The 17,310-nt window shown below is 53.6% G+C and overlaps 1 protein-coding gene across 6 annotated transcripts in view; it reads right to left on the bottom strand.

The window, feature by feature from the left end:
• Positions 1-17,310, bottom strand: part of MCPH1 (microcephalin 1) — a 230,922-nt gene that overhangs the window by 12,324 nt on the left and 201,288 nt on the right. For 3 of the 6 annotated variants that reach the window (XM_077848536.1, XM_077848533.1, XM_077848534.1), the window contains exon 13: positions 190-427. The exons of 2 other annotated variants lie outside the window; for them this stretch is intronic. In XM_077848536.1, the coding sequence (XP_077704662.1) occupies positions 190-427 (238 nt within the window). Of the gene's footprint in view, positions 1-188; positions 428-17,310 lie in introns of those variants that run through there. One more of the 6 variants, XM_077848541.1, reaches the window with a different exon arrangement.

Below are 17,310 nucleotides of genomic sequence, written 5' to 3'. Positions count from 1 at the left end.
TAAGGCAGATGGTGAGTGTGAGTGTCCATCCAAAGGCCCCAGGCTACAGGGACGTGGCCATCACGCTTCCCCCGGAAAAACCTGTTTGTGTGGCCAGGACCACAGGACTGTGGATGTGAAGGGGACACCAACAGCTACCACAGTAAGAAGGCACCGTCCCCGTCTCCATCCCTGTGTGCAGGTTCCTACCTAAGATCCAGGTTTCTGACAGATACCAGATTGTCGCCTTCCTCTTTCCTTGGTAGGGTCCGATGAAGAGGCTGGCCTGGCGTGGGATCCGCGTGATCTGACCCCCACACAGGAGGACCAGTTCCCACAGCTTGGTCCTGGGGGGACTGCTGGCTGGGGTGATGAACATCATCGGCTGGTCGGCGAACAGGGTTCCCCGGTACCTCCCCGTGGATAGATAACGCTCCAGGCGGCAGAGCTGGGGGGCAGAGACCGGGAGGATTAGTGGGACACTGCGTGCATCATTACATTATTCAGGACAGGCCCACCGTGGAGCTCACGTCCTTTGTCCTTTTTCGGGAGAACAGACCGCATGTAAGGTTGTGCATTCTCAGCTGAATTCCAAATTCTAAAGACTCATTTAATGATAATGACAAATAGCGGGCAGATAAAAAATGGACACTTGCTGAAGCAGCTTGCCAGCAAAACTACAAACAAATCTATAGTCCCCCCCCTACCCTGCCATCCCGTAAAAAGTTTAGGCTTTTGAATTATTACAAATTCTAAACCAAAGTATTGAAAAAGGAATCGAGTTGAGTGAGGAGAGCAGGAAGTGCATCCTTAAATCCTATTTGAGCTATGTGGATGAGGGTGGAAGAGAGAATGAGCGTGCTGGAGAAGGAAGCCCGGCTGCCCTGGCCCAGCAGGTGCTTCCGGGCCCCTGGCAGCACGCGCCTGTTACAGGCCCCGAGACGTGCCCTGCATCCGGCGCCGCGGTGTAGACAGGCAAAGGCAGGGGAGATGGAGGCGGCGGTCCTCGAGCTCTTGTCCAGCTCCCGAGCTGGTGGGGGTGGGGTGGGAAGTATGTAGAGGCTGCTTCCAGTGAGTCACGGTGGAAATGCTGATGAGGAGGATGGGAGACAGTGGGAACACTGCAGGACCGGGCATGTTAAATTGTTCTCCCTCTTGGTCTGATAAAGTTGTGGTCGGCGGCTGACCCGAGGGACGGTGGGAAGGCCCGCTTACTCTAAACAAACATTTCACTAACTACAGATTAATAAAGGCTTCTTTTTAAGTGCAAATGCCCTCCGGGAGCTGCTGAGGGTGAGCTGTCATCCACATTTTGAGCATTTTAATCAGCTGATTTCCCTGAGGATAGAACTGAACGTTTGAGATAAGTGGGCGCAGAGAAACTAAGGATTGTGACGGGAGATATGTGGGAAGAGAGGTCGAGGGGCGCTCGGGGGACTGCAACCTGCGTGGGGCGGCCGCCAGCTGGCCAGGGGGCCACGGCCGCCCCCAGAGCAGGGAGGGAGGGGCTGGCCTGGAGGTGGGAGGGCAGCGGATGATACCTTCCTCCGTCTACATCGTCAACAAAATAGATTTTGTCCACCAGATGTTCATACTCAGAATCTCATGATGAAAAAGTTGCTCCAAAAGTTAATAGAATCAGCCCAATATATTCACATACAGCCATGGAATTAATTCTCTCTACTCACCACCGGTTTTGAACTACGCGATGTTTTAACCACTTTTCATCCGATTAGCTAAGTGGTGCGGGATCCTGACAACGCGAGCAACAATTCTACTTGTGTGTTAACTCTGTTTAATGTTTTCAGTAATTTCCAATATCCCCCTGAGGCAGGGGGTAGAAAGGGTCTCATTTAATTTTGCAGATGAAGACAACGGAGGTGGACGCCCGCCAAGGTATCTGCTTTGGCTAAAATGATGAGTCAAGCTGCGAGAAAAACCCCACGATCCCTCAACTTGGTGAGTCACTGGACCATGTACTGTAACTAGAGATGGAGAGGGAATCTCACCGAGGTCGGATATAATCACACATTCAAAAAACTAATTGTAAACGCGGTTGATAATTGAAAACGATACAGAAGGGTATAAAGTAAAATGAATTTTCCCATGTTAGATGCTGCTGGCCGTTATTCAAATCCATTCTTCTCTCTTCCTCCTCAGTGGCAGGGCCGTGGGTTCCTTGGGAGGTACTCGCCCCTGCAGAGCCAGGTGTTCAAGGTAGGGGGCCCCTCCCCAGCTCAAGGGAAGACTCCGGATCGGCCCTAGCAAATCACGGTGATGTCCTTTCCCTTGCATGTGGACTTGATCATGGCCAATGGGATCTGAGAATAAGTCGGCTGAGGGCAGCCTTTCCTCACTAATACACACTGATGCATAAGCAGAAATACGTCTCTTACCTGTTGGACTTTAGGATACCTGCGATTACTGAGGCCATAAACCATGCAGAAAATGGCCAGGTGGGAAGGCCTGGATCCCAGATCACCTAAGTCATTGGATTGACCAAACCAGGAATTATCTTTTTTTTTTTTTTTTGCCTTTTCTGTGTTGTGGGAGGTGGATTTTTTTCATTTCTTTAAGCTACTTTTTATTGAGATTTACACGTCCAGAGCCCAAAGCATCTAGATGCTGCAGTTCTCGGGCCCCCGCCACCTACCAGAAATAACCCCGGGTAAGTGTTTGCTGTGTTTTTCTATGCTCTGTACAATGTTCACACACAAAACCATGCAGGATGTAGTTTGTCTTAAAAACAAAACAAAAAAAAAATAGGATCAAAGATGCATCTTGGTATGTGCATAAGCAGTAAGTCAAACCCATATTTAACCCAAGAGAGAAGGACCTGCTCAAACCTTTCAAATGGTTAGAATGTGACTTGAGCAGCTGATCGCTTTGAGTCTTAATTCCCCTCCCACGTTTATTAAACGCTTACTGTCTACCGGGCACGTGTAAGATGCTGGGGAAGCAGAGAGGATTAAGACCCGGTCCCTGACCTCGCTGTAAAGCACGTAACACGAAAGTCAACAAATGAAAATACTTCCTTTTATTTATTTATTCAGCTTGAAATTAAAGGAGGCAAAGAATTACAAAGATCTTATTCTTCACTCAAAATAATTGAGACTACGTGCACGCTGACTTTCTAATCCTAAGTAAAATAATTCCTGGGAAGGCTTAATCAAGATTTAGGTTACTTAAAATTAAAAATTAATTGGGGAATGTCTCCTAGGAATACACTCCTGGATGTATATGAGGACGTGCATGGACAGGGGTTCATTGCCATAGAAACGATGACTGGCAGGTTCTACTTACGTTGCACACAGGGTGGGAGCCACCGTCCTCCTCGCTACGGAGCCCCGGCTACCCGCTCTCTCCAGGTACGGTCTCCGGAGTGCGGACCTTCCAGTCTCCCCGGGGACAGACTGCCCTTGTTACTCACCCCCGGGGCCCCTGGCGCTTTCACATCTTGGGTCCACCCGGGTCTATAAACACAAGTTCTGCTGCAGCCTGACCCCCGAGACCACACTCTGTCTCTGAAGGCAACGGTCATGAACTTGCTGTGCTGCCGGATGTGCCCTGAGAATTCTGGCTGTGGCTAGTCAGCCTTACCCTGGAGCCCAGGGCACCGTGCGTCCCCACCGGTGGATGCCGGGCGAGCCAGAGGACGCTCTCCGACCACGCCGCCTAACCCTGGAAGGCTCACAGCTGCTTATCACCATTGCTTCTTGATCCCTTATGTAATAGCAATTCATGGCAATTTGCTCTGAATCCTAATTCCATTTCAAACTGGTCAACAAATGTGCGGGACAAACGCCGTCAGCTGCAGAAACGGGTCCGGGTGGCAACAGGCGCTGCTAGAGGCCGGTGGAGCGCAGAGGCTCACGGCCGGGGTGACCGTGGGCAGTGGTTTCTGGTCTTGAAAGACGACCTCAGAGATCACTGGGCTTATCTATATTGACCTAGAAGTTTCTTACTAATTGTGGTTAAAAGAAATTTTTTTTAAAAATCACAACTCTCTTATAGCTCATTTTATTTAACTCAGGTGCTATGGTGTTTCCAAGGCTAATTAACACCCTGATAGATTGGGAGCGTGGAGAAGAGCCTGCGAATGAGCCCAACAGGTGGCTTTTCCACGGGCGTGGGGCAGTCCCTCCCCCAGAGAATGCAGCTCCCGCCGTTTGCACGGCCAGCGGGTCGTTAGTTTACGGAGCTGTGGAAGACGCAGAGGCAGTGTGAGCTACAATCAGGCAGTCTGGAAAGGTGACCGCGGTCTAAAAAAGTATAGCTGTCCGAGGAAGTGCTAAGTTTCCTACAGGGGCCCCTGGGGGGCTCAGTCCATGAAGCATCTGCCTTCAGCTCAGGTGGTGATGGCGGGGTCCAGGGATGGAGCCCCGGGTCGGGCTCCTTGCTCGGCGGGGAGCCTGCTTCTCCCTCTCCCTCTGCCCTGTGTACTCGCTCTCCCTCGCTCGCTGTCAAATAAAATCTTTAAAAAATAATAATAAAAAAAACATTTCCTACAAAGCCCAGGGAATTCAGCGGAGGTAAGTGACTCCTCTGGGCTTAGTTACTCTCCACGGTAATGAACAGGATGGGTCAGGAGTCTGGGTGAATTTGGGGTGGACTTCAGGAGAGATCCCCCGTTCTCTATGGTGATGTAAAATCCGTACAGGAGTCAACATACACTTGTGTGTGTAGGACCAGGAGAGGCTGACCGGAGGGCGAAGTCTTTCTCTGCCAGGAGATCTTCACTTGAACCCTGGGCTGTAGAGGATGAGGTCGTCTAGGGGAGGCTTTCAATAAAACAGCAACAAAAGACATTATCTGTGCTTCGTAAAATGCTGCCTCTGCATTAGTGTTTTCGACGCCAAGCAGAGCAGGGCCGCCCGCACCCACCGGTGCTCGTGGCCCTGAGGACTCCCAGCCACGTGGCCCCCGGCCGGATGTGAGCCCGCGGCGGGGAGGGTGTCCACGGCTCATTCACTCCCGATTTCGGTTGGTGTTGAACCTGCTTTTCCCTCCGGGTAGAGCTCACCTTGGTGATGACTCCGAACCACTGACCGTCTGCAGAGGTACCGGCGAGCCGCAGACAAGAGGAGGTAAAATCCATCACGAGATCGTCCGCGGTTGTGCGTCGGACGAACCGGAGGCTCAGGGAGGTTGGTTTCTGCTGGTTTGCCCGAAGACACCCCAGGACGCTGTAGTGTGGGGCTGAACGGAGGGCTTCAGCCCTTCCCATCGCTCCACGTGGTCTCTGCGCCTCACGGGGGAGACGGGGTAAAACGCCTATTCTCGCCCTGCGCCCGACGGAAGGGATAACGCCAGGCCTCTGGAAATCTAACGCCTGCCTTTGTTTCCATTCCCCAAGCGTAGGGTGGTTTTACACGTCTGTAGGTGTGTTAACACTGATGGAACTGTACGTTAAAAAAAAAAAGTCAAGAAAAATACGAGAATAAAAAAAAGTTTTAGCCTTACATGTGCCTGTATCCCATTTTTCTTTCGAGGGCAATTGAGGCCTTTCTTCTGCTATGAAGCCATTGCTGAAGAACCCGCCTCTAAAATCTTACCAACCCACAGACGGGTCGGCTCACTCGGAACTCAGGGTGGCCCACCGGCTGACAGCTCACGCCGGCTCACATCCTGGTGGTGCGGAGACCTGAGGCCAACAGGTGCAACAGCCAGGACGTGCATCCGTAGCTGCCGGGGCTCCAGAGCTCACCGGGGGAGAGGGACAGAGAACGCTTGGCTGGCCTGGTGGCTAATCCCCGGTCACCCTGTCGGGGCTGAGGGGGGCCCGGGGAGCCGGGCAGACAGTTTCTGGGTGTGACTGTGAGGGAGTCTCCAGAACATCCGCCCTTCCATGGCCTGCACAGAACACAAGGCGGAAGGAGGAGCCAATTCGTTCTGCTTGAGCGGAGACACCCTCCGACGTGGGAGCTCCCGGGTCGCGGCCCTTGCAGGGGGACGGTAGACCATCAGCTCTCCTGGGGCCGCAGCTCCTGGACGGCAGGTCACGAGGCATCTCAGCGTCGGACTGTAAATCTCTCGGCCCCTCGCAGACACATCTGAGTCGAGAGTGAGTGGAGTGAACCAGGTGGAGGAAAGTAGGAGCAGCGGGCGAAGCCGGGGAGACGACGGGTGCAGGTGGGGAGGGGGTTCTATGATCCTCTCTCTCTTGCTTTAATAATAATAAAACTGTAGTTAAAACCGCTGAGAACTTCCTTCCCTCCCAGCTACTCGCGCGCATTCCCACGGCAAGTGCCCGTGCCCCATCGGGTGGGGCGGCCAGGCTGGAGGAGGACTGTGGCCCCGTGCTCCGTGTGCTCACGCTCCAGTGCTCGCAGCAGACAGGGCACGAGGGGCGAGGCGGCGGCGCCAACAGGTGCAGGTGTCCAGCTGCAGAGCTCGTGGGCCGGGGGGACGCCGGCAGTGGGAAGAGCCTGGGAGATCACGGCAGGGGACTGAGGCCCGGGGGGCAAATTCCTGATCCGAGATCCGAGACCCTGGCAAAGCTCGCCTGCACTTCGTAAGCTGCAGCATCCTCTTGCCGCTGCCCACCACCGCGCAGCTTGGGGTGGGCCTCGTGTCCTTCTGTCCGTGCGTGAGCACGTTCATTCACTCATTGCGTCTCAGGCGAGGGTCTAAAGCTGTGAAAACCTAAGGACGTGGTCTTTGCTTCCCCGAGACTTTCTAGAGATTACAGGTCACGGGGTGAGATCCCAGGTAGACGTCACAGCGGTAGACCTGGCTTGGGCAGTGACCAGGATGTCTGCTCTGAGAAGAGCACGTGGAGGGGCCCCTCGGGTGGGTGGTGTCCGAGGGATCACGGTGCTCGATCAAATGGCTCAGGGTCCCTGGGGGTGGCGGGGAGGGGACGGGGCTGGGCGGGTGGTCGCAGTAACAGCAGGTGCTTCTGTCCGCTGTGGCGTATTCACCAAGGGGAAGACGCTGCTGCAGACGACGTGGGGGCGCGGGGCCAGGCACCCCAACAAGAACCGTGTGAGCAGGGCGCGGGGCGAGGGAGGCCCATTCCCGGGCGCCCAGTCGGCTGCGCTTCCTGTTGCCCGGGGGCGGCTCAGCTCCTTGCGGCAATGAGGTCTGCAGCAAACCCCACGTCTTCCCCCAGCTCACCTGGGGACACGCTACGGGGCTCAGGCACAGGTCACCATCGCGCTCGTGGCTGCTGAAGCTTGTTGGCCCCTGTGCCTTGGGCCCACAGCCGAGGACAACTGTCGGGAAACCTACTGCGGCACTAGGAAGCTCAAGGCCTACGCCCGACGGCGCTCAACGGGCTGAAGGTATCAGAGCTAAACAGAACTGGCTGTTGCGGGTACGGAGAGAAAAAACAACGTCTGGGGTCCTGGGAAATTAAAAAGATAAAACTGTTCTGTTTAGTTTTTATGGGATTCAGGCAAATGTAGGAATTGTTACAAAGACAAGGTCCTTGAATGACCGACCGCTGAATGGCGTAAGCCGCCCCGATGGTCAGTGAAAGGCTGTCGCCGCCGCTCCCTGCAGCTCCGGAGCCCCGGCTCCCGTGCCAGGCCGCATCGTCCCTGCGCATCGTCCCTGCTCGGGCGCCCGAGCTCTTGCCTCGCGGCAGCCGCCCTTCCCCCACGTCCTCACGGGCTCCCCGTGCCTCCCGCCCCAGCTCCCGGAGAGCCAGAGGCCCCCCCCCCCCCCCGTCCCTCTCTCCCGATGGGCTCCCCCCACCGCCCCCTCCCTGCTGGTGCCCGGGCCCCAACCCAAGCTCAGCTTCTCCTTCCAAACGCCCGCAGGCGAGGACCATCCCTCCCTGCCCCGCACTCCAGGCCGAGCTGCTGTCCCTACTTCGGGAGTCGGCCCCCATCGGGTCTTCTCAACAGAGCGAGGATTTTAAAGACCTAAGTCAGCTCATGTGTCTTCGTGGCTCAAAGCACTGGTGCGTCCCTTCACTCAGGAGAAGGGCGGAAGCCCTTGGCTGGACAGGGGACAGCTGCTCCCTCTTCCCGCTCGGCGCCGGCGCGTTCCTCCTGGCTCACTCCGCTCCCCGCCCCTGTTCCTGAGTGCACCCGGGTATTCCTGCCTCAGGACCTTGGCACCAACTTCCCTCCTGCCTGGGATGTTCCTCCTTTAAACGTCCACAGCTCACCCCGTCACTCCTCTGGGTCTACTCAGCTCTCAGGGTTTCCGTGCGGCACGGCCGACCTCAACCCCCAAATCCGGGTCTTTATATGTCACAGTAGAAGCCCACGGAATGTGCGGCAAGAGAAGAAGGATGACTTAGTCCGTTTCTCGTGCTAGAATCTAAGGGCGGGAATCTCTGTCTAAGGACCTATCCCGGCACCCAGAGCAGCGCCCGGCGCACGGGAGCAGCGCGGTTATACTCCGTGCATCTGCCGGGTGACCGGAGAGGCTGCGTTCGGAGTCTGATTTCGGGGCAGCACATGCTAGCGAGGGACGCCAGTGCACGGTGCTCCCTGGGGGACGTCAGGGTGGCGGGCACCAGCCTAAGAGGATTTCGAGGGAAGGGCAGGAGTGGGTCCCCTGAAGGCAAGAGCGTAAGAGGTGGAGGATGAGAAGGGGGTGGGGGGCTCCAGAGGAAGCTGGGCCGGGGGGGAGGCACAGGGCAGGGGGCAGGAGGGGCAGGGGGCAGGGGACGGAGCCGCAGGACGGGTGCTGGCCAGTGGGGAGGAACCACAATCACAGCGTCCCGAGCTTAAGATTCCTGCAGCTGAGGTTCCCCAAATGTCCTGACTGGTGTCCACGCGGGCACTCACGGCACAGCCCAAACCCTCCTTCCAGGTGGGGCCTCGTCACCATCTCACCCGCCCCTCCCCCCGCAGCTCCCCTGCCTGTGGCTCCACCGCCAGGTCAGCACGTCCACCCTGTACAGGACTGGGGGGCCCTCACCGTCTCACCCGGCCCCTCCCCCTGCAGCCCCCCTGCCTGTGGCTCCACCGCCAATACATAAGCCCATCACAGGGAAGGTCAGGGCATGCACCGTTCACAGGGTTAGCGACAGCTTGAAGCAGGACACCTGAATGCGGCTCGGATCAGCAACCACGTCTCACATGAGGCGGTGTCCAAGGCCACATAGTGAGTAAATCAAATGGCCTGCAACAGAGGGATCGGGACCTGGCGCTGACTCGTACCTACGAGATTGGTGCATGGGCCTGGGGGCCGCAGGGGGGACATCAACCAGGAGAGAACATGCGAGATCCCTCCCTCCAGCAAGTCGTGTCCCCCCTCTGCCGCCCCCGGTGCCACTGTGAGCGTCATGTGGGCTAACACGGCCACTGCCCCGGGTGTGGGCACAGCCAGGACTGCACGGCCCGTGCTGTTAGGGCCTGTGCGACAGCGTCTCACACAAGTCGCTCTCATCCTGCCTCAATTCTCAGCAGCTCTGCACACTCCTGACATCCCCGCCCTGTGAAACATCTGCTCCCCCTGGCCTGGGACGAGTCACCCCTCGCTTTCTCCCTGTCCCCTGCTCATCATCCAGCCCCCAGATGCTGAGATCTCCCCTTAGCCCTGGGCCCCACCTCCCCAGGCGCTTAGAGTCCTCCTACCAGCAGGTGACCCTTCGCTTTGTGCGGACCTTCTTCTGGCCTCGGGGGCTGTATAACCCGCCACCTGCCGGCCTCTCTTTCTGGAAGATTCCAGGCCCTGGACACCCGACACCTCTCAACCTTAATTCATGCTCTTCATTCCCAAACCAGCTCCTGCTAACTAAGAGCTAACAGTTACCAAGAGCCGACCGCGTGCAGGCAGTGGTAGCAGTTCAGATGAGTTAGCGCGTTCAAGCCTTGAAATAACCGTCGGCGAGGGACACTCACCGCTGGCAGCTGACGGGGAATGAGCAGAGAGGGGTGCCCGGGGGCTCAGTGGGTGCGGCATCTGCCTTTGGCTCTAGTCATGCTCTCGGGGTCCTGGGATCGGGTCCCGCATCGGGCTCCCTGCTTCTCCCTCTCCCTCTGTGGCTGCCCTGCTCCTCTTCTCTCTCTCAAATAAATTAATTAAATATATTTCAAAAAAGAATGAGGCAGAGCATCCACCTCCACGAGGTCACACAGCTGGGAGGTGAAGGAGCTTGGGCGCCGGGCCCCCCGAGCTGTGTTCTTGATAATCACCTAACGCTGCCTCCAGAGTCTCGGGAGGACCTGACCCCCTGGGCGTCGTCGTACTAGACTTGCTTCTTGCCCGCACCGTCCACACCCACTTTATCACCAAGTCCAGCGGGTCTCATCTCCCGAGTATCGCCCCGAGCCCACCCTCTCTGACACCACCATCGGCACCCTAGCCAACCTCAGCTCTTTCTTTTCTGGGGGATGGAAGCAGCTTGCAAACGGGCTCAGGACCCGCCGGGGGTCCACTCTTGTGCCGTCATGCGGGTAAGTGCCCAACGCACCCTAACCTGTACAGCTGACACGGCCACCTGTGGAACTGTGGCCGCCATCGGGACCGGGAAGGTGCCCAGCACTCCAGCGGGTGCCCCCTGCCCGGGCGGAGCAGCGCCCTGAGCGCAGTCATCATCGGTGACTCCGTTTCTGTAGTCATGTGCCATTATACCCCTTTTGTATCCGGCCTCATTGGCTCAGCACAGTATCTGAACAGAATTACCCTTAAAACCCTCCAATAGGAGGATCCCTGGGGGGCTCAGCGGTTTAGCGCCACCTTTAGCCCAGGGCGTGGTCCTAGAGTCCGGGGATCAAATCCCACGTCGGGCTCCCAGCATGGAGCCTGCTTCTCCCTCTGCCTGTGTCTCTGCCTCTCTCTCTCTCTCTATCATGAATATATAAATAAAAAAATCTTAAAAAAAAAAACAAACCTCCAACAGCTTTCCATTACTCAGAAAAAAAACCCCAAACTTAAATGGCCTGCAAGACCTTCCATGACCCAGCCCCGACTATTACCTGAGGCTGAATCTGGCATAATTGTCTCCCTGTCTGTTCTTCCTCAACAGCCTCCCTCCAGCCTCGTAGGTCCTACGTGCTCCATTCTGGCCACAGGGCCTTGAAACATGCTGCTGCCTCCACTGGGATGGCGGGTCGATCCCTTGTTAGCTGGATTAGCTCCTACTCACTGTCTAGATTTTGGCTCCTTGTCATCTCTTCAGGGAACCCCATGCTATTCCCCTAAACCAAATCTGCATCATCCTTTTTTTTTTTTTTTTAAATTTAATAAACACCTAGCACTTACCGGGTGCCAGCCACTGTTCTAAGTGTTTTATAAATATTAATTTATTTAATCCTCATAAAAATTCTGCAGGGTAGTTAGGATTATCATCCCCCTTTCCCATATGAGAAACTGAAGACCTGAAGAGGAAACAACTTTCCCAATGTCACAAAGCTAATGGGGAGGGAGCCAGAGCTGGGAGCAGTCCGCTGGCCTTGCCCGGAGGTCTCTCCGCTCCTGTGTCCTCCCAACACTTGTACCAGTTACACCAGCGACAGTTCCTGCCCCAGCGGGGCGGGGCGCTCTCGATATATGAGCAAAGGAATGTGCGTCGGCGCCTATATTCAGATGACAACCTCAGGTACCTTACAGCTGATTGGTGGCTACACAGGAGTGCGGACGTGCGTATACAGTCGTCCCCCACCTCCAGTTTTGCTTTCCACACTTCTGGCTACCTGGGGTCCGCCGCGGTCCCAAAGCAGATGCCTGTGACCAGAAGGCGGGTGTAACCCAGGGCTACATCACGATGCCTCCATCACTCACCTCGCTTCCTCTCCTCTTTCAGGCATTTGATCATCTCACATCAGCCCAAGAAGGCTGAGATGATAAGATGTTTGGAGAGAGAAGAAGGACCACATTCGTAGACCTTTTATGACGGTACACGGCTACAGGTGGCTTGTTAGTTATTGTTAATCTCATACTGTGCCTAATAGATAAATTAAATGTTATCACAGGTACCTGCAGATACAGGAAAAAAAAATGCTGTACCCAGAGTTCCATCGTATCTGTGGTTTGAGGCATCTACGGGGCATTTTGGACCGTGTCCCCATGCACGGGGGGGGGGGGGGGGGCAGTGAACAGGCCTGTCAGCCTCTGTCTTACGCAGAGCCTGTGCCCTGCTCTGTGCAACTCACTGCCTCGAAGTTCATGACCTGCCAAGCTCAGGAAGCCTCTGGATTTCTAAGTACAGACAGCTGTGCATCCATCAGTTCCTGTGACAGTGACTATCTGAAGATACTCATGTCTTCTAGAACCCTCTTTATCTTTAGATGGGTCTAAATTCATTAAATTTCTCTACTTCAAATTCAAGCTTGATTTCTTTGCTAATGTGAGATTAGAATTTATAAAGACCACACGTGGGGTCCTGGCTTCTCCATCCTGTGGCCCCTGATCTTGGGTAACATCAGCCTATTGGATCCGTTGCCCCAGGTGCAGAGGCCAGATGATGCCCCCCCACCCCCCGCCCAGAGTTATCGTGGACCGCGTCTCTCACCTTGCTACCTGGCCATCAAACGCATGCCTAACGCCGCTGAGTTACGAGTGGGCTGCAACTGATGCATCCTCGTAGCACACGAGGGCTGAGCCAGGAACTGTGGCCGTGGATTCCAAGACGAGGCACAGGGCCTTGTGTGTGTGTATAGATATTTCCTTAAAGAAGCTTATACAACACCCAACATGATAAGCCAATTAAGGAGAACGGTCTGTGTGGTAGACAACTGCCACCCCATGTCTCCAACTTCCCAAGTCCGAGCTCTGGGGACCATACAGAGCGGCCTTTGTCCCCATCTAGCTCCAACACATGGGATGAGAGACCCAGCAGCGACTTAGGGCAAGTGGAAGCATGCAACTTCTAACAGCCCGACAATGGGGAGATCTGAGCATGTCGAAGCAAAGAGGCTCTGAAGACCAGTAAAAATGGTGCAAATGATTTCAAGAATCCTTATGGGTCTCAGAAGAAAAAGCCTCATGTGAAAATGAGCAATTGTCAGAAACGAGAGCACGGTTTCTATACTCGGCACTGGTTTAAACATTTTTAAGATGAGTTAAAATTTTTTATCTAGCTGTATTGACATGGAGCTGACCTATAAACAGCATTAGCTCTCACATTCCGGTTTGAAACGGTCTTGGAAGTAAAAGTGCAGAGAAATTCCAAACAATTTATCTAAAAAAAAAGAAAGAAAGAAAGAAAGAAAAAGAAAGAAAGAAAGAAAGAAAGAAAGAAAGAAAGAAAGAAAGAAATGAAGTAAGGGTGGAAGAGGGGGAAGAGGGGCGGGTGAGGCAAGCCTCTGACGGGCTGCCCCGCAAAGCATGGGTGACATTTCTCCCAGAACGTAGGTCCCAGGAAAGATCAAATCCATGCCGTGTGGAAGATGAACAGAAGGGCCCGGCCAGTGCAAAGGGTTGCAGTCTCCTAACACACCGCCCTTCACCCCTCATTTTATGAAAGGAAGTGAGAGAAAGCACACAAGGGGACTCGTGGTGGCTCCCCCTTCCCGAAAGTCACATACAGATGAGCCCCGCCATCAGTTCAGCACAACAGACGATAGCCGAGTGCTCTGAAGCTCACGTTGGAACTCTGCGCCAAACTCAGATTTTTTTTTTTTTTTAAGCGTCACTTGAGTTTTACAGGCTACGTAAGTGATGGGAACACAACCGTCTTGGGAATCCACAAATAACTTTTTAAAAAGTCATAAATCTGCATCCTATGCCTCATAGTTTTCAACAACTGAGAGAAATAGGTCAAAGCTCGAGCAGGGTAGGTCCCTTCCCTCTTCAGTGGTCTGAGCGTGGGCGGCCCCAGGCCTCTTGCACTTGCTTGGGTGGTAACTACCTCAGCCATGTGGCCGCATTTGGGCCTGAACTGCTTTTAATGCTCATTTTTAAAAAATCATGATAAAATACCCGTGAAAATAGCTTCTTGGTTTTACAGAAGAACTGCCTGGTAGGTGGCTAAAGAAACAAACAATCTTATAAAAATACTAGAGCAATTCCATCACATAAAGTTGGGGGATTTTAAGACAAATTTTGGAAAGGGCGGCCAACCAGCCACCAGCCGGTGTTGCAGGTGTGGAGTCTTCAGGGAGGCGCTTTCAGAATCGTGTCACCAGGGCCCCACCCAAGCCAATGAAGTCCCCACACCTGTCTGGGGCGAGGTGAGGCCTGAGCATTAGCTTTTATTTTTATTTTTTTTTAAAGCTCCCTGAGTGCAGGGGTTCTCAAACTGGACTGCATACTGCAGCCACCCGGGAAGGAGGAAAAAGACCGTGCTGGGGGTCCCAATCCCAGACGTTCTGAATTAAAGGGGGTTTGGCCCCGATGCAGGAGTTTAAAAACCTCCCCAGAGGATTCTAAAGTGCAAGAAGCACCAAATTATACACAAAGAGGTCGTGAACAGAAACCAGTTTCCCTGCAGGCAGGCCTCTTGCCTGTTCCAACACTGTGAACCGACAAGTGGGTACTGTCTTGCCCGGATCCATCTACCAAAGGATGACATGTGGTCGTGGTCTTAAAAAGCTTGGAGGATGAAATAAATCATGAAAGTAAATCAGTGTCGGGGATCGCAGCTTCCATTCCAGAACAAATTGGCCGCCCTGCTCCAAGATGAGCCTCTGTTCCCCGCTGAACTTCTCCAGTTCTCTCTGGATTCTCCGTGGGCGGTCACCTGCCCTTCCACCTGCACCCCCGCGGACCCTGGACCCTGGGGCCTCCCACCAGCAGGTGCAGCCTGGGGCCCGGCCAGTCAGGGGTCCGGGGGCGCTCTGAGGGGCGCTCCCATCTCAGCATGTAGGCCTGCCCGTCCTTCCCGGCCTGACACCCAGGCCCCCGGGACGGCCTGGTCCTCCTGCTGGGGGAGAGCCCTGGCCGCAGCCCCGGCCGCCACCCACCTCCGGGGGCTGAGACGAGTGGGAGGCCCCAGGTCCCACCTGGGTGGCCTTCCTCACCCAAGGCCCTGCTGAGCGCGGCTGCCAGTCGCCCTGCTCCGCTGCCAAGAGCATCAGTGCCTCCTGGCCGGGACCCAGCCTGACGGTATGGACGCCGAGTTTCCCAGGGCTGCGATCCTCTGTTTGTTTTCTTTGGGTCTCCACATTTTCTCATGGGCATCTTCCTCCCTCTGAGGTATCGCCACTCCCCACTACTGTTCAGTGTGGAGGGAGAGACGAAAGAGAGGCGCTTCCTCCGGGCCCTGCCTTCAGCGGACCATCCCCGGATGTAGGGACGAGGGAACTTGGATCTGGTTTTATAGCAAACGACCAGGACACCTTACGTAAATGAGGCTTTTTAAAGCAGCTTCCATTCAGACCCATATTTTGGATCAAGATTTGTAAAATGACCTATCGTGAACTTTGCGTTTAGGCCACCTTATAATCCACTACCGTGAATTTCCAAGTTCAAGTACCTTTTATTTGATTACCGAAAACATTTTTTCCTCCTCTTTGTTGAGGGTTCCCAGATATTTTAGATATTTTAATCTACATACAAGCAAACGAAACTACTTCATCATTTCAAGGTTTTGAGGATTTGCTTTTCCTTATACTAATAAACAGACATATTCTTCAAACTATTCTTCAAAAAGCACTCTCTGCAGGCCTGTGATACTTCTGGACTTAACTATTCACTGGCTGCCGACAAAAGCCACTGAACTAGCCAAACGTTTAAAATCTTGTTCACAAGGTTTTTTTCTATTAAAGCAAAATTTACCAATCTGAATTTATTATTTTTTTTAAAAAAAGCATATTAACGTTTTCTTACTTTACCAAAACAATTTCTTTAATTCCCGATGCCTAAAAATGAAATCTGATATTCTCTACATCGTTGGAATGAAGGCACAGGCCAGTGGCCCCGGCCCCTGTCTCTTCCAAGAGACTCGTCCGAGAGGAGAGGCACACGTCTCCCTCCACGAGCAAGCGCACACGGTCTGGCGGCTCAGGCCTAAGGATTATTTTAGAATAAGCAGTGGTTTGCGGCGTTACGTCTCAGTTTAAGGACATGTCCTTGTTCACATCTATGATTTATTTGCTGCTGAGTCTTTGGTCAGAAATGCAACCCCGGCCATAACATTTTCCTAACGATCCGCCTTATAGTGTGGTTTCTGGGAACGCATCACAGGGAAAGGCCAGGGACTCCCTGCTCTTAGGTTTCAAAACACTTCCCCGTGGGTGAAACAAGTTCTTTTTCAATGAATACTAAGTCCCAAGGGAGGAAGGCATAAAGGAGGGGGAAAGAGGAGGAGGAGGAGGAGGAGGAGGAGGACTGACAAACTCTCAGGGAGGAAAGATGCTATCTGGACGGCAACATTGGGAAGAAGGGATAAAAGATGCCCCTCGGAGGAGTGACCTCTGTAGGTCTTAGGAGCCTGTCAAGAACGGGGCTGGGGTCCAGGAGGCCTGGGTTGCTCCTGGTTCTACGCTCAGAACAGGTGGTGAGGTCGCGATCCCCGAGCCTTCACTCCACCTCTACACAACATTCAAGGGGGGGGGCAGGTACATGGAGGAAAGAGATTCTCGGCGAACAGATTCTCCGCGAAGTCACAGAAAGACTGTTGTTGGTGTGACCGCTTCTTTACGCCCAAGGTCTTAGCCTATAAAACAAAGGGACGGTACCAGATAACTTCCTAATCTTCTTCCTGTGTGGAAATTTTTGATTTGATGGTTCTTTATGATCAGCTTCTTTGCTCTTACTCCTTTGCAGTTAGCCGCTCAATTTCCGCCCCACCCAGCTAATTCCAGAACCTTCTATTGTACTTAAGTGACTTCACAATTCTAAGAAACTGGGTCCGTATTACAGCAGTACACTGGAAATTCAGACATTCACTGGAACATTCCATTGTATTTTAACCCACCCAATCAGTTAGTCCTGGAGGTTTATTAGGGGATTCGTGGGGGGTTCTTATTTTTCTTGAAGCTGTTTTTTGTTTTATTTCAGCTCATCGTTCAGGTCTTGGAGTCCAACACAAAAGGTCCAGTTTCGACTTTCCTATTGGCTGTGGGTGTGTTCACCAGCCTTTGTAGAAGGGTTGTCCCTGGGAAGGCACAGCCCAGAAGTGATACAACGCCTGGAAGCCACTCCACCTGGCGCTGTGGCAGCAGGTGCTGAGGACAGCCGAGAGGAGGGCGTCCAAGGAGCAGCCTTTCCCAGCTCCTCAACCAGACCACCTTTCGAACGAAGCCTGTTTCCTACCTATTGGAAATGGTGTGAGAACCAAAAGAGACAAGTACCAGAGGGCCTCGCAAAAGTAAAACATTGCATAAAAGTAAAAGGAAAAGTTCTCAAACTTAAAAAAAAAAAATCTTAGCTTAATACTGGCTCATAATCTTATCAGTGTTTGATATTGTAGCCACATTATTTTTAAAAACTGACATGCAGATCAAACATTATGAAAAAACACAACTATTTTCATGAAGATCA

This window comes from Canis aureus, chromosome 15, assembly GCF_053574225.1.
Source record: "Canis aureus isolate CA01 chromosome 15, VMU_Caureus_v.1.0, whole genome shotgun sequence".
NCBI lineage: Eukaryota > Metazoa > Chordata > Mammalia > Carnivora > Canidae > Canis > Canis aureus.
The sequence above is the reverse complement of the archived record's forward strand: the minus strand, read 5'-3'. Positions and strand labels throughout refer to the sequence as shown.